The sequence below is a fragment of the Nelusetta ayraudi genome, unplaced genomic scaffold, assembly GCF_046127955.1.
Source record: "Nelusetta ayraudi isolate G7.1 ecotype Tasmania unplaced genomic scaffold, CSIRO-AGI_Nayr_v1 ptg000076l, whole genome shotgun sequence".
Lineage (NCBI taxonomy): Eukaryota > Metazoa > Chordata > Actinopteri > Tetraodontiformes > Monacanthidae > Nelusetta > Nelusetta ayraudi.
Window position 1 is genome coordinate 2,514,994 of NW_027466126.1, and position 20,018 is coordinate 2,535,011.

At 43.8% G+C, this 20,018-nt stretch overlaps 3 protein-coding genes across 6 annotated transcripts; 1 reads left to right on the top strand and 2 right to left on the bottom strand.

Moving 5' to 3' along the window:
- Window positions 1-122: 122 nt before the first annotated feature.
- traf2b (Tnf receptor-associated factor 2b) lies at window positions 123-7,272 on the bottom strand. 2 transcript variants are annotated; one of them, XM_076043729.1, is made up of 10 exons: window positions 7,097-7,272; window positions 5,702-5,780; window positions 5,432-5,530; window positions 3,652-3,813; window positions 3,372-3,446; window positions 3,199-3,273; window positions 2,152-2,382; window positions 1,408-1,711; window positions 1,085-1,233; window positions 123-995 (listed from the first exon to the last, which is right to left on the bottom strand). In XM_076043729.1, exons 1-10 carry the CDS (start codon window positions 7,270-7,272, stop codon window positions 777-779), a joined length of 1,569 nt encoding a protein of 522 aa, XP_075899844.1. In that variant the 3' UTR covers window positions 123-776. The 2 variants fall into 2 exon arrangements, with proteins under 2 accessions (XP_075899844.1, XP_075899845.1); XM_076043730.1 differs by lacking the exon at window positions 7,097-7,272 and adding an exon at window positions 6,853-7,076.
- A 3,398-nt stretch (window positions 7,273-10,670) lies between these two features.
- coq4 (coenzyme Q4 homolog (S. cerevisiae)) lies at window positions 10,671-14,305 on the top strand. Of its 3 annotated transcripts, none has more exons than XM_076043734.1 (7): window positions 10,671-10,694; window positions 11,466-11,618; window positions 12,498-12,594; window positions 12,679-12,781; window positions 12,890-13,019; window positions 13,621-13,714; window positions 13,887-14,305. In XM_076043734.1, exons 1-7 carry the CDS (start codon window positions 10,691-10,693, stop codon window positions 14,071-14,073), a joined length of 768 nt encoding a protein of 255 aa, XP_075899849.1. In that variant the 5' UTR covers window positions 10,671-10,690; the 3' UTR covers window positions 14,074-14,305. The 3 variants fall into 3 exon arrangements, with proteins under 3 accessions (XP_075899849.1, XP_075899847.1, XP_075899848.1); XM_076043732.1 differs by lacking the exon at window positions 10,671-10,694 and adding an exon at window positions 10,963-11,078; XM_076043733.1 differs by lacking the exon at window positions 10,671-10,694 and adding an exon at window positions 11,101-11,240.
- Window positions 14,306-15,679: 1,374 nt separating this feature from the next.
- On the bottom strand, window positions 15,680-19,987 carry bspry (B-box and SPRY domain containing). The gene is made up of 6 exons (XM_076043731.1): window positions 19,531-19,987; window positions 18,883-18,981; window positions 17,467-17,697; window positions 17,306-17,331; window positions 17,066-17,190; window positions 15,680-16,553 (listed from the first exon to the last, which is right to left on the bottom strand). Exons 1-6 carry the CDS (start codon window positions 19,876-19,878, stop codon window positions 16,018-16,020), a joined length of 1,365 nt encoding a protein of 454 aa, XP_075899846.1. The 5' UTR covers window positions 19,879-19,987; the 3' UTR covers window positions 15,680-16,017.
- Window positions 19,988-20,018: the final 31 nt, after the last annotated feature.

Here is a 20,018-nt window from a genome sequence, read left to right on the forward strand (position 1 = left end):
TGTCAACGAGGACTCCTTCATCATCATCTACATATCGCCGCTGCTGTCTGACAATCCACCACGTGAGTCAGCAGAGAAGCAAATTGTTCTAGAAATGTGAAAGAAATCACAGATTCTGTTGCTGCTCTTTGTGGAGCACTTTAATGTTGTATGTTGTCGCCACACGGTTAATAAGGTTATTTTGCATGGGAAAGTTTGGAAAACGCACCAACAAAGTGAAATATGGTCGTAAAGGACTTCAGAGTAACAGAAGAAGTTCTGTATCTATAGCAGGATAATGACAACAGTTTGTGTAATGATCGAAATAAGCTCCACCGCACTACTACAGACTGCTAGGACAAACTTTCACAGACTGCGTGCGTATTGAACTGTAAGTCACTGTCACGGTGATGCAATGTGTTTATATAGTTTTATATGTATAAATATATATATATATATGCTAATTCGGAGTTATAAGCTATAAAGCACATCCGATAAACTGTATAATCGATACAATATGAACCCCCACACATGGAGGCTGATTATTTATGCATAACATATCATAGAAAGAAAAAAAGAATATATCATATAAAGAATATGTAATTTATATCTTATATAAATGTATAAATAGTTATAATTATAAATATATTTTTATTATTATTATTATCATTTAAAATCCTATATTATTATATAACGACATCGTGGTAGAGCTATGCTATAATAATTTTCTTTTTTCTAAGTCTTTCCTGCCATATATTCTTTTTGGTGCTTTTACTTCCACAGCAACACAAACACCCTTATAAGCCGGTCAGGTCCACGATGGCCTTGATGAAGATGGTGTCGTCCTTCAGGTACGGACTCTTGCCGGCCAGCTTGGCCAGAGGGCAGAAGAGCGGGCAGCCGCTGGCGATGTTCATCTCGCTGATGGGCTGCTGAAAGGAGCTGGAGGTGACGTCGGGCCGGAAGGCGTCGATGATATGCTCCCTGTTGTTCTGGTCCAGCAGCATCAGCGTCACCTGGGGGATGCAGGCAGATGTTGATGATGCTTTTGCTTGGGTCGGGTCGGACCGGATCGGGAGGTGGACGCCCCCGATTTGCTGCTCACCTTCTGGCTGAAGGGCCATTTGAGCAGCGCGTCGTACTTGCCCCTCATGACCACGAAGAACAGGGACAGGTGCGTCCCTCGGCCGGTGCCGTCGCCGTTGAAGTACAACCTCAGGCACATTTTGTATCCGTACTTGCTTGAGTAAAAAGCTGTGGGGGGGTGGGGACAGGAAAGGCTGAATGATTCAGTGGGTCAACTGACTCCCTCATGGGTGGGGACGTGCAAAACTTTCCGTTGTGACATTTGCCAAGTTCACATCACACCCTTATGGCGCACAATCTAGACACACTCGAATTGGAAAGAGGAACCAAACTATGGCTCACCGGGGGAGAACATGGCGGGCGTCCGGCCGGCCACGGCCTCCTGCCTGCGGCGTGAGAAGTTGTCGATCTTCCACACAAATATCCCGTCGTAGGTGCAGAGCTGCAACTCCCGCACCAGCTGCTCCGTCTCCAGCAGCTGCAGGTCCCGGATGCCGACCGTTCGCTCCAGCTGGGTCACCTTGACGGCGAGGCTCTCGATCTTCTCCTGGTCCAGGCGGTGCTGGTGGGCGAACGCCTCCAGCGTGACCGAGCTGCGCTCCACCTCGCGGTTCAGGACGCACACAATGTTCTCCAAAGCCGTCACCTGCTCCCGAAAAGAGCGAGGAATGTGTGCACCAACACGTTTGGGTCAATGGGAGCGGCCAATCAATCAATCAGTCAGTCAGTCAATCCAGGGGTGTCAAACTCAAATACACAGTGGGGCTAAGATTTAAAACTTGGACAAAGTCCCCGGCCAACATTGAAATTTTTTGAAGAAAATCTCCCTCCGGATAGAACAGTGAACCTTTTCACAGCCTCTTTTGTATTTGCAGCCTTCTGATTTACATTTCAACAGTAACCTTATTTGCACGGGCTAATAATAAATTTAGAAATAAAATGACAACAATAAACCAATTCAGTCATAATAATATACTTCAATAAACGTCCTGTCCTGATTGAGGCACCATAAAACCCGCAGAGAATCAGGAGAAAACCAATTGAACCAACTAAAAGGAGCGTTCCGCCCAGTTTCCCGAGGCTCACCTTCTTCTCCAAGCTGACTGAGTGGACGGAGGCCACAGCGCAGATGCCCGCAGTGGCTCCCTCCTCAGGAGCCCTGTACAGGCCCAGGCCCGAGTCCTCCTGCCACTCATCCGCAATGGCGGTGGCGTCGGTGGCCTGCGTCCGAGCCATGGACAGCACCATGTGCAACAGCAGACGCAAGTGCTCCATGGTGCTGCTGTGCTCGTGGTCGCCGAGCTTCCCGTTCTCTGTCTGCCACAGACGGAAAAAAACACACGCAGCCGTGATTCAGCTTGGAAGGTCTGGCACGGTTCAAGCTTTTTACAAGAGTTAATAAGCTAGCTGAGCAGCACATTCCTCACTGATACCATACCGAATATATAGAATTTACTATTTTCGTATTTTATTTTATTTTTAACAATAATCTCTGACTATCTTGGATATCAGCAGCAAGAGAGTGGCAACAAAGATCTTTTGCTCGAGGCTGTAAACAGAGGGCTCAATATGCTTGTTATATATGTTATATAAATGATATGTTTTCAGAGCTCGAGAAATTCTTTTTTGCTATTTTGTGAAATAAAAATATACATATGTTATAGTGTGTATGTTTTTATTTTATATTGTTGGTATTATTATAAACAGTATTATATGCATTGGAACACTAGAGACATATGACATGTGATGTCAGCATGTTGACTGTAAACCGGTGGTTCTCAAACTCTCTGTCACGCCCCACCTTGGAGGAAGATAATTTTTCATGCCCCCCACCCCCCAAATTTGGGGCTAGAAGCCTCAATTTTGACGTGGCTGTGTCTTGAGGGATCCCGATGAACCTGCAAGTGGTCCCATGTCTCTAGGACAAAGTTGACTTTTGACCCCATAGACTTGGCATTGTAAACTAACACTGGTGGCCTCGCTGGCGATTTCTTCTTCTATAAGTGTGTCCTGGCAATTTACTAACCACATTGTACCCATACTGCCATCTAGTGTCCTGGAATTTGTGAGCAAGGCACAGGTGATGGCGTATTGTGGAAATAGAAAAATCTGGTGGTAGATTCTTGTACGTACCACAAACTTGCAGCCCACTTCACTGAATGGACAGGCAGCCTTGGACTTTGCACAGGACTTGATGTGATCATTAAACTGAAAGTAGAACGATTTAAAAACAAATGACTCACTTCCTTGTTATATTTTCACTCAGAGATAGTGTATCTACATATAATTGTTAAAAGGCAACTGACTTTTTCTCTTGGAATTTTCTTTTTACCACAGTCTTTGCACTGTAGGGGAAACTTCAGGCAGATTTCATCATGAGCCTGGGATACAACACAAAGGAGATTTTTATTTCAAACTGCTCTTTCTTAGCAGTCCAGTATCATACACATTTTGAAATCTACTTTTGGAAGATTTCAATGACATAGAAGAGGTGAAGATTATCGTCAAGAAAACAAAACAAAACATTGGTATAGTGTATTTTGCGTCATATGTGACCTTCAATATAACCTATTATAGATATCTTGCCTTAATGTCCTTGAAGTTGAAAGTCATTTTGCAGTATTTACAGTTGAGCGTCCTGGCTTCACATTCCCTCTCACTGTGTCTGTCCTTCTCCGAAAGGAGGATTGTCGTATTGCAGGCCTCGCACGTAATTCTCTCAAACTCACAGCGACCTTCATGCTGAGTCTGAAATTAAGAACATGTGTGTCGTTGGCACTGCATTTGGATGTTTATAATGGACATACGCTTTCATGTTCAGTTTAAGTCAATTGCAATGTTGTTAGTGATCATATTTTGATTTTTTTTTTTTTTTTTTGAACACTTAGGCCCTGGATACAGGTCAATGTTTGGGACGTCAGAAAGTCTGGGACGGGATGTACTAAAAAATAAGCTGTTCAACAACAACAAGGTAAATGTACTTGGAAAAAAAAAACAACCAAAAACGGAATGCACGCAAAAAAAAAACCTACAAAGTAAGTAGTAAGTTGGTGGAACGAGAAAACAAAATAACACAAAAAGCATTTAAAAGTAAAAAATGAAATAAAATAAAAAATAAAAAAATAAAGAAAACAACAACATATTGTTAGTTATATTTTGAGCTTTGAAAATAATATATAGAATTTCTTTCTTTTTTTTTAATTACGAAATGAAAAAGCGAAACTGAACTCGGATGCAAATGTTCTTATGACCCGGAAGCTACGTTTTGCTGCGAAAGGGAGTCGTGGAGAAGAGCAGAATCACCGGGTAGGTTAGCATGGTTTTCTTTGATGATTTTAGTAAACGTGTTTTGCTGCTTACAAAACCGCACCCAACAACCGCGAATCGAATGAATCATCAGTCAACCACGTATCCCCAAAAGTGATCAGGCGTGAAGTCGAGTGTTTATTTCCCGCCGTCCCTGCAACCGTAGCATTGTACTGCTAGCTCGCGCAACTGCGTCTCGGACAAGTCATGCTGTTTGACAATGGGGTGTTGCATAGTCAAATTTGAGACCACAATAGGACACGTTGGTTGTTAAAAAAGAAAAAGAAAAAGTTCCTTGTGTAAAGTGGCAAATCATATTCAAATTTGGGGGAAATTAAATTTGCAGAAACAGCGCCGGTCGCAATTTCTCGTTATCGTTCTCGTTCTCGTTCTCCTTTTACACATCATCGACACCTGTCTGTCTTTCACTTTTACACAAAGTTACCGTTAGTGAGAGCACATACAGGGAAAAAAAAAAGCAGAACAAAGATATCACAACTTGGCTCACCCCATACAGCTTTATTCAGAGTAAAATAGGAGCGACCCAGGCGACAGCTCACTCTTTGTCAAACACACACTCAAATGTAAACAGGCTCCGGAGAGCTCGCAGGGTGTTTCTGTGGTTGTTCAAACTGCTGTGGGAAGTCGAGCTGCTTGGTTTTCTTGTTGACACCTGCTCATTCCCTTCTGCGTGACAGAGCAGCTAAAAACGGGGGCATTGCGCTAAAGTGGGAGAACTATCAAGAAGCCCTGTTTATTTGTAGAGCACTGCTGACTGTTGCTACTGTCATGCTAACTACGTCAATTGCCCTGGTTTGGTACTTTCCCGCCCTTGTTGCTCTGGGTTTGTCAGGGACTTTCCGATCTCGGGTTACACTTCCTGCTTCAGCCAGATAGTCTACTCAAAGCAAAACCGTGGGGGAAAAAGAAACTAAGGAATATAGGAGTGTCCAAAATTTCTGGCAAACTTTGTCAGGCTGAGGGACTGAACTCTTTTGGAGGATAGTGACGACACCAAGGGGCGTGCAGGCAAAGGCATAAGATGAATCTTCTTGCTTACCTCATACTGTTTAATGGATCCTGTCCAACTGCAGCCCTCATTCAAGCACCGTGCTGGCAAACTTGCTATTTCCCTCCCTGCGGCATTGTCTGGAAACACCTGGGGGTGCAACACAGCGCTACTGGTTATAAAAAAACAAAAAAACAAGACATAACAAGCGTGGGCGCCAGACAAAACAAAACTCACATTCTTTGAACACTCAGTAGGTGGACAGACAGCAGGTTATAAGGTCAGACTGTGGGCAGAAATGACGCCTTGTATATGACTCACCTCACTGCTGTTTAAGATGGAAATTGGCTCTTCATACATCTCCTCCAGCCGGCAGGCTTCACATGGCTTTGGTCCAGAACTAGCAAACAATGTATATGTATATATATGTATATATATATGTGTATATATATATATATATATATATATACACATGTATATATATATATATATATATATATATATACACACATGTATATATATATATATATATATATATATGTATATATATATATATATATGTAGATGATGTACATTTTTTTATTTATTTTTTTACTCAGTAGAATTTAAAAAAGGAAAAAAATAAAAAAAAAATAAAACCAGTGTCTTGAAATAAGCAGTGACATCCAGTTCAAGGCAAATCATTAAACTGGCAGAAAGAGATGGAAGCACAAAACAAGTGTATTGATCTGTTAAAAACAACAGCAAATTAACAACGCATTTAATGTTCAAAATGAAGATTGAACACAAAATGTGAAGCACACACAATTGCAGAAAGTTCCTGTGAACAATTCCTTTCATTTTTGTTGTTTTTTTGTTGTTGTTTTTTTTTTTTTGCTTCAGTCGGATACCGAAAGTTCATGGTTGTTTATTTTGTTTGTTTGTTTGTTTGTTTTTTAAAAACCAACATTATTTGAACTGTAGGTTCTGACACTGCAAAATTAATCATACCATGTTCACAAGTAACTTTTTGCAGTTTGCAGTTTGAATGGTGTACGTGTAGAATGGGCGAGTCTCATAAAATTTGCTGTCAAGAAATTTTAAGCATGAGGCTGCGTTCACCGTGAATCCTGCGCTGCCACAAAAAAAACAACAACCTTGTTTTGCACTCTTTTTTTTTTGCTTGTTGCTTTTCATAATTATCGAGACAGAGCATGTCATGGGGGTTCAAGTGATTTGGAAGATTTGCAATTTGCTGAAGACTACAGACGCACAGGATTTAGTGTGAAGCCAGCCAAACTTTGCCTTTTCTCTGTTTTGGTTATAAAAGTACATCACTGCTAAACACTAGATGATGATGATGAGGATGAGGATGAGGATGATGATGATGATGATAACGGGGGGGACTAATAATGCATTCACATCGCATTTTGTGAAAAAAGAACAACCAGTGTATCAGTGACAGGCCATAGGAGGGAAAAAGAAAATGACACCTTTAGAATGAGTCAGCATGGTCAGATCCTTGATTCACTGACTCCAACATTAGAGTCCAGTCATTGGAAGGATGATTGTGCACTGAGCAATTGATCTCAGGTGCCAAGAACTCCCAGAGGTGAGCAGAAATAAGAGCACAGCGTGTGCTGAAGCATGTCCAACAAGGCTGTGAGCGTTAGCGGGGGGAGGGGGGGGGTTTGCATTTCACACAGCTGTAGGGCGGTCCAAGGACCACCAGTCTACCTGGTGAGCTGCTTGAAGCAGTGTACACAGAAGCGGTGGCCACACTGAGCCTGGACAGGCTTCCTCAGGACCTGGTGACACTGCTGACATTTGTATTTATTCTCCATGGGCACTGACAGCACACTGAGGGGGAACCCTGGTAAAGTGGTGGAACAGTCCAAGGATATCCGAGCCATTCTTCTCCATCAACCCGGTGGGGGATCCTGCCAAGTCACACCACAACATTAGAGGCGTCAATGTAACAGACTTAACAATGTTCAACGTTATTGAATCATTACATACGAGCTTGATGCTGTGAGACACTGAAGAAGCTTCACATACGAGCTGCGAGACGGACTGTTGGTCAATTTCAACAACAGGCCATTTATAATACTGCATATGCACCACAGGGTTATGTGTGAATTCAAAAATATGTAAAGCCACTGACGCAACATATAGCGACTGGTGTGCGACTCAAGTGGCCACACCAGACTAAAAAAAGGCAAAGACAATAGTTTCAAAAACAATGCTCCAAGACAAATGCTGATCGGGTGGAGGTCACACTCAGGAATGATCCAGCAGATGTATTTGCTGTGTTTATCTCTCTTAAAGGAAAACTCAAGAGCAAGCTGGTTTGCAAGTATTTGAAGTACTGCTTTGAAATGCCAGTGTTGCTGACAGGGACGGTGCACAGCCGGTTAATAAAGCTTGCCAACGGTTGTACTTTACAAAAGCCTGCGTGACTAGTCGGACGAGTTGCTTATCTGTCATGTATAGAGCAGCTCGGTAGACAGGACGTCCCAGTTTTTCAGAGTTAGCACAAATGGCCTGACTGCTGACATGATCTAATTCATGGTTTTTCTGTTGGTTTTGTAAAATTTTTTTTTTTTTTCAGTTTCCAGATCAGTGTAGGATGCATGTCATGACCCCAAGAGTCTGATGCATTGTGGGAAGAAATATGAGCTGTACCACGACAATGAATCGGCGTATGATTCATTCCCAATGGCTGACGAATCTGTTAGTCAGTTCAAGATTTCTTGATAATTCATATGTTGACGTGAATGTGCTGGGAGTGCCTTTCCCACAAAAGATGTATCATTTAATGGCTTCATTCCATCCCCCCCATTGCAACACAACATTAGTAAATATGTACACACAGTTTATACCGCCTGCAATTTCCCTGACAATTAATAGTTATTAAAAATAGAAAGCCACAATCATATTGCATGAGTAAAATTCTACATTTAAAACATTTTATTTTGGGAAGTCTCCCAAAATGCAGATGTGAGAGCTGTTGGAGCTGCTCAGTTTAGTAGGGAGGTGTCCCAACCTGCTCCACAGACAACACTGATGATTGGAAGAGAAATTCAAGTCTAGCGCTGGGATGGAGCATAAATCAGAATAGCACCAGAAAAATGAGAAATTAGCAAAAACAGAAGAAGTGAAAGTCGAGCAGCTGGGAAGCGAAAAAAAAAAACCCTTTCAGCAAAAAAACAAAAAAATGAACTGCAACATCCAAGCTGACACGGTCAGCACAGCCACATTACGTGCTGATTGAAGTGCCACAAAAGCCTGGACAAATTGTCCCAAAAAAAACAAACAAATTTTAACATTTAATTACTGAAATGTGTGAATGTGGGAAAACAAACTTTGCTCTTTTAAAGATAAGATACCCATTTATATAACTTATTCTGTCGTTAAAGGTTACATAACAATAGCTACATATTTTAATTATAACTCTTATCATATAAACCTTTGACCTTAAAAGACTGTTAATAGAAAGGTGTACCGGAGTGCACTGCATAAAAAAAAGAAAAAAGAAAAATCAATATATAGAAAATATGATATTTTAATGAATTACTCACAACACAAAAAATACAATTATAATCCAAAAGATTACAAATTCAAAAGGTATCCTATCCAGTTCTTTCTCATTTCTCAGACATGGGCTGGAAGCAACAACGCTGCCAGATCACTAGGTGGGGCATAATCCCTTATTTTGCACTAATATTGGCTTGTTTGTTTCTGAAACAACACGCAAGTTCCCCTCAAGCAAGGGACACGATTCCTAATTAAGATTGAACAAAAACAGAGCTGACGCGGCTGCATACGGGAAACCTATACACAACATTTACAAAAAAGGGGAAACGAGACGTGACAATGCATATGTAAGTATTATTAGAAAAGGATCTCTCAACCCATAAACCCCAACAAAATGTGAGCGTCTCATTTTTTTTTTGCACTTCTGAAAATCCCATGACTAAAGAGCAGCTGGGGCACAGATCATGGGACTAGAATTGTCACAAGTAAACATATGACTTGTAATTCTTGCGCAGCTTTTGACTATGTGAATCAGCCTACAAGCCACAAAAAATTATAAAACAAAACAAAAAGAAAACACGCATTTCTTTCTTTCGTTCCATCTTTCCTTTAACGCACTGGCTCCTTGTTTGGTTTCATTGTCCAAATATGTAACATCTTACACAAGTATGCTGGCCACGAGCCATCAAAAAACAAAACAAACAAACAAACAAACAAACAAAAAAAAACAACTTCAAGAGAAAACAAAGCACAAGTTGAAACATCGTCTGCCCGAACAGCTCGTTTCGTCGGAGATTCTCATGGTTGCATGTCATGCACTGCGGTTGCACTACTGTTGTAAAAAATGGAGCCTAAAACAACCTTATAATTTAACAAACATTGTCGTTTTCTTTGTTCTTACTCTTGCAGGAAGTATGGTTTGGACGCTGTGTATGATTCCGTTCCGTCGGTCCCACAAAAACTATGCTTAAAAAAAGAAAAAACACTAATAATAATCGCTTATGCCGTTGCAATGACTTCCCCAAGACGCTCCTCGGGTTTGGTCAAGTCTCACGACAACGAACAGACGGAGGCAACAACAACGGGAAGTTCTACAACAGATCTTGCTTGTAGCAGACGCCTTCATCCAGTGAGAGAGCTTAATGCACCGTTGCTGTCAACAAATTTCAAAACCTCATAATTTCGACTTTCTTATCTCATAATTATGTCTTACCATAGGGTTTTGGTTTTTTTTTTGTTTTTGTTTTTTTTTGTTTTTTTGTTTTTTTGTTTGTTTTAACTGGCGGAAATGGGCTTCCGTACACTTTGCCCTGATCGCAGCACAAATCCATTCGTCGAAATCCCTCTCTGGAAAATAACGCAATCGCTCGGAGAATCGACATTTTGCATGGACAGTCCACACTGGCCAGCCTGCAATGTCAACAACACCGATGGCAGTTCAAACAGTCTGGTCGTTCCGTCCAGTTGCTTCCCCAAGTCCCCTAGTATCCTGTATACTGCCTCAAACCATATTGCCTGGCTACTTCCTGGATGCCGTCGGGCGTCTGGCTCCGAGCAGCCGCTGCCACCCCGTACTCAGACTGGTAAAACAAAAGTACTCACCGAGTTAGTAAAATTGCCTGCTGAGAGCTCTCACCATAGACTAACTTTAAGAAACTCCCTAGGTACTCCTATATACACACGTCAGCGGAAGAGGGAAGCTACAGTCAATATTTCCGCCCCCTATTTGAACTAGCAAAAACGTCACAGCGCCGCTGGATCAATTGTGTTCGGGGCTACTAGAATAATAATATAATGTGTTTCGCTTAGCTAACCAATTCGCTAAACAGAAACGCCAGCTGACCTTCAGCGTCTTGATGTCGCTGCTTAATGGTGATCAAAGAAAACTGTCCGTCTTTGTCGGCGGGGGTGGGAATTCCAACCTTTGACTGTTTTGGCTCAAGTTCGCTTCGCACCGATTTGTTCGTTGGAGTTATGGATACAGCGGAAGTAGTTCGTCTCAAGGCAGAACGTTGACGGTTTGACGATAGTTCGTAATAATGTTGGGTAGTACCCCTCAATGCCAGTAGGAGCAGTAGGTTGAATGCGCGCGCGCGCCTGCGCAGTGGACTCGCAATGGTGGTACCATTGGGATGCCCTTTCCGTCGGGGTACTTTGCGGCTACGTGTTTTGCTCTCCGCAGGTAACGTTGGACCTTTTCACGAGTACGTCAGCCACAGGGATACGCGGTCGTACACGTAACAATTCCCCCCGTGGAAGATTTAGCCGGGATAGAAGTGTTTGGACCTCCTTAGCCGTAGTGGCAGTATTGTCTATCGCAAGGCAATGCTACAAACAATAGCACGTGCGGGCACGTTCACTCCTTAAGTTTAGCTTCAAACTAATGAGCAAAAAAAAACACTAACTCTCGTGTTTAAAAATGTGCTCGTAGCTTTAACTGAAATGACAAACAGTTGTGTTTTTGATGAATCCAAACGTGTATTTCTCGTCTTTCTATGACTCATGTATCGAATCACATTATATTTTAACCCAATGAGATGACAATAATTGCTGCCCCTACCTTTTCCAGCGTGCGTCCGTCAGCTGCACAGCAGCGGTGCTGTGTTGACAAAAAGCAACGATGGAGGCCTGTATCCCGCACACATCCGCACCACTTCCATACAAAAAGCCATGCTGGCAGTTGGCTCAGGTGTCGCTGCACTTTCAAACCCCTACAGACACGGTAAGTGGCGCACCTTCCAAGAGTGCTCGGACCTTCACCAGATTGTCCTGCAGGTCTTTCGTCACCAACCACAAACAGTTGGGCAAAAACGATTCTTGATGAATATATTAGTTACGTGATGGGAGAATGTCAGGGGGGGGGCATTTCAATTTGCTTGGAGCCGTTCTCCTCAAGTTACAGGAAAACGCAACAATTTGTTTATTGCTTCTCATTGCAAAGGAAAGAACTTTTGTGAAGGTGTCCTTTGTCATGTACCAGTCAGCACGAATAGTCATTGACCGAATTTTGCTTTCATGCTTTATGACCATTGCAATTTGACTAACTCTCTTTCACTATAACAATGACTGGTGTCTGTGTACAGTTTGAATAATTTCAATTTCACAACCTTTTGCAAGTGCACTGCAGTGAGTGAGAGTGATCGTCTTCTTTTGGATTCCGACTTTGGGTTTTATACCTGAAATGGATAAAGTGGCTTGAAAATCAATATTTTGATCTAAGTTTCTTCTACAATCATGAATAATTGATTTTCAGGCACATATGTACGTAGGTCTGTTGAGTAGTAAAGAGTAAGAGAGCTGAACAGTGTGCAGGAGCTTCTTCTTGATTGTGTTTCACTCCTGGGTGGTGCCGCCCACCGACGCACCTGTTCCTTTTGGGAGTGCTGAGATTTTTTCTTTAAGATTATTGGATGTCTAAAATTCCTCTGCAAATAATTTGCGATACTCTATATTGCAACCCCAAAATTGGTAGATGCATATTACCATCAAATGAATGGTCGGAATTTCAAGTCAAAATCAATTTAGTTTGAGGAAAGACAGTCATTAAGTGCTGATTAAACTTACTGTCTGTAAGTGACCAATCTACAAACCCCCAAAACAGACATGGTCGCTGTGCTCGGGGAGACAACAGGACACCTAGCATTGGTGAATCTCAGAAACAGGATGAGAAATGATCCTGAAGGCCACATTATCCTCAGGTAAGTCTGTAAGGTGCCTTCCCAACTTTGCCCCTTTTGTTTCCTTTGGTCTAACGTTAGTTTTCCATGGCTGGTTATTGATAGAGAGAGGCCCAGAATCCGCCTGGCCACACTTGACCTGGACGAGATGGCGTCAATGCCGGAAGGCTCGTTTGGAAGAGAGTACCTCAGTTTTCTGGAGGACAATGTGAGTACAGGAAACATCTTAACTGTTCTTCAGCAAGAGCTTGTTTTCCTGTAAACGCCGCCTCAAGCTATTCTCACCCTCTCATTTTACTTTCCCTTTGTTGGTCAGCATGTGACCCCTGACTCGAGGGCCGACGTGAAGTTTGTTGACGACGAGGAGCTTGCCTACGTCATGCAGCGGTACAGAGAGGTCCACGATTTGTTGCACACACTGCTGGGGATGCCCACCAACATGCTGGGTTAGTCAGTGTCAAATATTGACTGTTTTCTGAGCTCCAGGCTGCCTGGAAATGGCGTTCACGGCAGCCCTCGTAATCTGTCGACATTTATGCTTTTCTTTTTTTCTTTCATGCTTGCTTGACATGTTGGTCTACATGCCAACAGAATTTTAGGTCAGTGAAATTAAGAAATAAATAAAAAAGTATGTGTGATTGGGACCTCAACCGCCATTAATTGAAATATCTTTTTGAAGTAAACCATGTATTTGATGGCTCATAAACCGTCCCAACCAACCACTGCTCAGTCATATTGATTCATGTCGCTTCTTTCTCCCTTTGCCTTCAAAGTCAAGTCAACGTCAACTGGACTAGTTTTTGGTATCATAAACTCAATCGTCAAGTACCACAATGACAATGACGATGAATGTACGTCTGAGAACATTTGCTACCCTTGACTTTTGTAGTAATCAGGGAATCGCTGCTTCTGTAAGCAGTCTGTCAAAACGGAAGCCTATTTTGACAGTCAGCCGCTAACTACTTCTTTTTTTCCCTCATAACTGAATTTCTCTCAAATTGTTCACATGTTTCTGTCTCTCACCCTTGCTGCTGTTGCTGGTTTCAGGGGAGGTGGCAGTGAAGTGGTTTGAAGCCGCTCAGACCGGTCTTCCCATGTGTGCCCTGGGCGCCGCCTTGGGCCCCCTGCGTCTGAACATGAGGTAGAGCACCAGCACTGCACAGCACTGGTTCTCGTTAAGATTTATCATTACTTAAACATACAAATTAATTGCAGGACTGGTGAACTTATAGTTTCTCATCAAGCGGAGCTAATAGCTAAGCTCCAATCCTGAAATGTTCCCTCTTCCATTGCCCCCCCCCCCCTCCCTCCAGCCGTTTACAGTCACTGTTCACGTCCCTGGGTCCTTGGGCTCTGCGGAACGGCCGGCAGTCCCGCTGCGTCCTCAGCATCTTCTACGAGAGACGATGGGCGCAGAGCCTGGATGACCTCCGACGCGAGCTGAACATAGAGCCACCTCCAGTAATACTTGGCGGCGCCAAGGACGGGAAAAGCACATGATGGAATTTCCTCCAATGGTGGACAAACCAGAAACATTTTAAGTGCAACACTTTGGAGTTTTTCTGACAAGTGCATAATTAGAACAGGAGGAAGTTCGAGGGCTTGTTCCTCCTCAAATCAGCTGATTCATCTGGCCTGGTTTAACAGGTTTGTTCTGGTGTGTGTATAATTTTTATTTTTTCAGTGGAAAAATGGATCAGACGGTTATTAAACACAAATAGTGGTGAGATGATCTCATGTGTTTTTGTGTATATTTGACTCAAAGTTTTGTTTTGGAACGAGCAGGAAACACACTGACATCAAGTGGGAAGGAGGCAGAAATACAACTGCTGCTGGCCCTCCACAACTCTGACCACTCTTTAGTTAGGGGAACAATTCTCAAAAGAAGGTTATCTGTGCAATCATATTTAGCAACCACATGAGATCAACCCACATGCTGTCAGAAAGTCCCTTTGGTTTCTTCGTTGAAAAGACGATTGTGAAGAAAATAAAGCAGCTTCCGTTTTGTGACGTAACGATCGAGAGTTCAGAAAGGGGCGGGATCATCATGAGGTGGAGGAAGAGGGAAGTTGTCTCTCGCTATACGATTCCCTCTCAGCTGACATGTCTGGTATTGGTATTGTTTCAGTGGTTATCGGACGTGATTTGCACGTAGCACAGCTAGATCTGATACTTACATGGCAAGAGGGGTCTTGGGTTTGGCTCCCAGTTTGATGTGTTGAAATCTTTAAAATTAGTTTAAAACAAAAATAAGACCATCGATTTACTGACGCCAAACAGTTCCGTAAATCAGCCCTCGGTGAGGTCACGAAGAAATCAGGGTTTAAGACACTCTGGCAGTCAGTCAGCCACGTGCCAGCTACCAATGGTGCTGTCGGAACATTTAAATCGGTAAGAATATTTGTTTACTTGTTGTTGTTACTTAAACCATTTATCTTTTTAGCTCTAGTGTCCTGAAGCAGCTATTTTAATTTCGTTGTAACTTTTGCAATTACAATAAATAAATTCAATTCAATTCGAATATAACAATATAACCCCTTATGAAAAAAACGGAGATCTGAACAGGGATGACAATTTGACCAGAAACCATCCTACACACTCGAAACACATTTAGAGGAACCACTTCCACTGAGCTTCAAACCGAATCTCTGTCTAGACATTAGCCTAGATATTTTTCAGACCCTGCCACTATCCAGGGTCCTGGAGGCGAATCTTTATTCGTCACAACACTCTGGTAACAAGTCATCTGGCGTGACTCACGTTGACTCCACAGTGACTTGAAAGAATTTAATGCCTCTGCTGCCATCTAGCGGTTGGATTTTCACCCAGTAATATAATTTATAATAATTTGGGCCATCACATAGCCCACAGGCATAGTTCAGCTCTACTTCTTTCTTTTAGAGGCTATTTCTTAAAAAAATAATGATTTTGGACATGAAAAGGCACAGACCGTTAAAAGAAAAGTTATTTGCCAGATGTATTTTTTTCACACGCGAAAAGCCTCAATATCACCAACTAAAGGTTCTATGACAAAACTCTCCAAGAGTGCCAAAATAAAACTATTTCTGAACGTAAATAGATATATATGTATGTATAAGATGCAAAATGATTAAAAGTGACTTTATTATAATAATAAAAAACAGCCCTGGATCAACCAGGTTCTAATTCTAGTTTTTAAAAAAGACAGGCATATGAACCAGAACTGATCAAATAATAAGAAAATGTAATGAATCATGACAAACACTTCTAAATCAACAGTTACTGAACAAACAGGCCTTAAATAAATAGAAATGTCATTTTAATTGAACAGCTAAGGGATTTTAAGCTGTTGATCATATGAATATATATATTTTTTTAAAATGTTCCCTTCTGTTTTTTTTCATATGTGCACAACTTCTTTTTTTCTTTTTTTCAAATATGTTTTTTCGAAGTGTGCCCGTTCTGTCAGTGCAGTATGGTGACACTCTGGTCAGTCACTGCACATGCCGCCAGCAGCGGCCCACTGAAGAGATGCGTGACGGAGTACAGCACAGCGCTGGAGTCTGGTTCATAGAACATCAGCGTCTGACTTGGCCAGTCCAGCAGCAGGCCGATCCTCTGGGGTCTCTTCACCACCTGCAGAGGCACGCTCTTCCCACCGTGAATGAAGGAGTAGTCCCCGTCGTAGTGGGACAGCACCCAGGACTGACCGTTGTAGCCCAGACGGGGCCCGTTGCCGCTGCCCTTTCGCTCCAGGGTGGCGTAACAGACGCCGACTTTGAAGGCGGCACTCTGGCCGACGTCCACCACCCAGCTGTGGGTGCCGGACGACATGAGCAGGGAGCCCAGCGCGTTGGGCCAAGAGTCAAAGCGCGCCGGGTCGTACTGCTGGTCATGCCGGGGTTTCTTATGGAGGAAGGTCAGCGTGCGGAAGTCGTCGGACAGGGACAGCAGGGGGCTCACGGTGCGTTCGTCAAACATCAGATTGGGCGATCCGAAGGCTGCGGGGAAGAAGGCAGATTCAGTTCAGTGACTCTCTTCAGCCGAGTCTTCTGCAGTTGCCGACCTTCCCGTAATCCAAAGCAGATTGGACCTTAGAGTAATGTTGCAGTACTCCAGAGTGGTCTTGGTCTAGAGACCACTTTTTAAGGGTCTCTGTCTCGTCTTGTACTCTGAGGCATTTTCACTCGGTCTTGTCTCGGTCGGACTCAGGATTTTTGATCAAGACCAGTCAAGACTCAGCCAACACTACGGTGACAGATAATAACGGAAATAAAGAATTCGGCTGCCGCCGTTTTACGCTCTATTTGTGGCACCCAGAGTGACACCCCCCCCTCCTGCCCTTATGATAGAAAAGAAAACAAGAATTTGGCCTGGTGGTAAAATTATTTTTTTACCAAGATTCTCCCAAAAAAAAAGTCCCAAATGAATCCTTTTCCACACGGCTCTCGTCGCCTCGCCCCCCGTTGTTATTAAACCTGCAGTGGCAACACTGAGTGACAGTGATACTAACCGTTGGGGCCCAGCAGCAGCGCAGTGGCCCACAGACCTCTGAGCAGCTTGCTCTCGCCGCAGTCGGCTTTCATCTGGAGCTGGTCCGTGTCGCAGGGCTCGCCGACCCCCTCCGACTCCTCCACCCTGACAGCAAGAGAAGAAGCTCAGTAATCTGCCTGGTACGTCCTGTGCAAGATAAAATATATTCCCAAGCATATCATGTGACACTGTTTCCGTGCGTGCGTGTTTTCCCTCTTACCTGTCAGCTATTTCTTGTGCACTGTTCTGAAAGAAAAGACAGGAAGACACTCGCTGCTTAGTCATTTGTGGCCATTACGCAGGATACCGTTACCTCTATTCTTTGAAAGGTTCGACCACCACCCCTCCACCTCCACCCCCATGCGAAAAAACACCCCTCACCGCCAGCTGCGTGTCGGGAGCGTGCGTCAGCATGTGCACGAGGCTGGAGCGGGTGTGCGACAGGTTGGCCAGTGCCTGCTTCCAGTGGGCCCGCTGGGTGAGGAGGCACTCCTCCACCCGCTCCTCCTCCCTCTGCACCTCCTCCAGCAGACGCTGCTCCTCCTCCTCCAGGGCTTCGCGCGCCGCCGTGACCTGGGCCACCACCTGCTCCCGGGCTCTGCTCGCCGCTGTCTGTGAGCGAAGGCAAAAAGGACGAGGAGGAGGATCATGCGTCACGCGAAACAGTAAACAAAGAGGAGTAAATTCAGTGATTTTTATTCCTCCGGCGCGGTGAAAGTCTCTCTCTTGGGTCCATGTTTGCTCAAAGTGTGACGGATGGCTTGTTATCTACAAAAGCACACATGCGTGACTGCACCCCTGGCCACTTTAGACGCCCAGCGCGTTCACGAGGGTTAATAAATATGTGCGCATTGAACGAGGCAACCTTTGGTTGGTTGCCTGGTGGAGCTCCGCTGAGTGAATCCGCACAGAGGCCAACACGGGGAGAGCTGATAAGTGAAGTTTTCACCGTTTCCTCTCATATTGGACTCTTTTTTCATTTTCAGAGATTTCTTTTTCACCCCAGTCTCCAGTGGAGCAGACGTACATTATTGACTATAAAACAAAATCCCACCAGGTTTAGCCTGCCGTTTACAGCCTCCAGTCAAAATTAGCTAGTTGCTAAAACCGATTCCTCCTCGTACCTTCCACGTTTTGCAGATTACGGCATCAACATTGCTGCGAAATGGTGTCTCTGCCAGAAGAATGAACTCTTGCGTGGTGGGGTCACAATCTGGTGGTATCCGTGCCCTCTGTGACATCACACAGGGCTGATTTCCCAACCATGTGTCTTAGTACGCTGACTCTGACAAATGGAGAAAGCAGAAGTAAAAGATAGACTACTGAGACACATGATAAGAAAAACAATTGGTTGCATGGACGGAACCAATGGCTGCCTTTAAATATTACCAACTTAAAGTTTCATTTCATCAGAAGATGTTGTTTCGTTTTGCGTATTCATAGGACACATTCTTCAGTTATGTACACTATGCTATTAGCATTGAGAGGTGTCCTTTTGCCATTCACAGTTTCAGAAGTTGGGGAGGCTGTTAACCACCTCTTTAACACGATCATATGACCAACCAAGGAGCAGAACAGTTTTGTTTTCACAAACCTAATATCCTAAAGCAGTACTACTGCAACAGAGCTCACGCAAACTGCAGGGATCTACGAACCGAAACCCGAAAAGTGTACTATGCACGGGACCTTTCTGACTAAAACCTGGCAGCCGGTTAGCAAACACATTTGGGTGTCATTGTAGGAAGTGTGACTGTTGTTGTGTTTTTGGAGAGTTGTGGGCTGGGTGTCACATCTCACCTGCAGCTTCTGTTCTTTAACTGACAACGTCTGGTCGATGAACTTCTCAATCCTCTGTGCCTGCAGCTGTATTTTCTCACACACATCCACCAGTCGGTTCTGTGGTTTATGAGTAAGCACATTGTAAGGTTTGAAAAAAAAAAAACCCAACAAAAAAAACATCAGCTGGTAACGCAACAGGAAAATCCTGTCTTAAAATCCTATCCAAAGATCCTGGGTAGGCTAAAAATGCATGTAAATACGTGACTCGCCCAAGTGAGAGATTATTAGTTAAGGACTGGCTATTACATGAATTATGCAAACAAAATTCACACATGTTCTTGGCAAGATTTCTCAACAAGAATGACGTGTTGAAACCCGAAACAAAAATCATATACAAGGATTCCTTATTATTTCAAATAATAATAATAAAAATAAAAATAATAATAATAATAATAATAATAATAATAATAATAATAATAATAATAATAATAATAAGTAAATTTATTGTACAGGGGTAAATAAATCAACAAAAGGGCAGCACCTCTTACACAAAGTGAAAGGTAGCCACCACAAGTCTGCTGATACCATTTCCAAGCAAGGGATTAACAGACCTGCTTCTTGTTTATGTGGCGTATAGATTTATTGTGAACTATCCCCAGCACTCACCCGGACTCCTGTTGCTCTCTCAACCAGCGGGGTCACGCTGTGGCCGCGGCAGTCGCCCACGATGGCGCAGTGGGAGCAGATGAGTTTCTGCTCGGTGCCGCAGAACCAGTCCAACTCGGTCTCGTGCTCCACGCACAGCTCGCTCTCCCCGGCGGAGATCCCGGACTCGGCGTCGATCCCGGACTCGGCGTCGGTGGCTTTCCCAGCGGAGTCCCCCTCGACCTCCTGGTGCCGCTCCATTACGGAGAAAATGGGCAACTCGCGGTCCATTTGGCCCAGTTTAGCGACGGCGGCGGCGGCGGGTGAAGACGGGCTTGTCAGCGCGCAGTTTACGAGCTGCGCCGTCATGGCAGGATAGTGCAACAGGTGCACCTGGAGAACAGGGAGGCGAATCGCTTGAATACCGGACGGCGCAGTAATACAGGTGTAACAGGTGAGTGCGGAACACGGAAGTATAGGGCGGACATCGGAGGTCACGGGCGAGTGGA

Coding starts and splice junctions, on each gene's coding strand:
- traf2b (XM_076043729.1), bottom strand. CDS start 7,272: ATGGCTCGGATATCCTTGGACTGTTCCACCACTTTACCAGGGTTCCCC. Junction 1,712..2,151: donor CAGTCAGCTTGGAGAAGAAG/GTGAGCCTCGGG, acceptor TTTCGGGAGCAG/GTGACGGCTTTGGAGAACAT. Junction 996..1,084: donor AATGGCCCTTCAGCCAGAAG/GTGAGCAGCAAA, acceptor TGCATCCCCCAG/GTGACGCTGATGCTGCTGGA.
- coq4 (XM_076043732.1), top strand. CDS start 11,012: ATGGTGGTACCATTGGGATGCCCTTTCCGTCGGGGTACTTTGCGGCTA. Junction 11,079..11,465: donor ACGTGTTTTGCTCTCCGCAG/GTAACGTTGGAC, acceptor TACCTTTTCCAG/CGTGCGTCCGTCAGCTGCAC. Junction 12,782..12,889: donor TCAGTTTTCTGGAGGACAAT/GTGAGTACAGGA, acceptor TTTGTTGGTCAG/CATGTGACCCCTGACTCGAG.
- bspry (XM_076043731.1), bottom strand. CDS start 19,878: ATGACGGCGCAGCTCGTAAACTGCGCGCTGACAAGCCCGTCTTCACCC. Junction 18,982..19,530: donor AGAGAGCAACAGGAGTCCGG/GTGAGTGCTGGG, acceptor CATAAACCACAG/AACCGACTGGTGGATGTGTG. Junction 16,554..17,065: donor GCTGCTGCTGGGCCCCAACG/GTTAGTATCACT, acceptor TCTTCCCCGCAG/CCTTCGGATCGCCCAATCTG.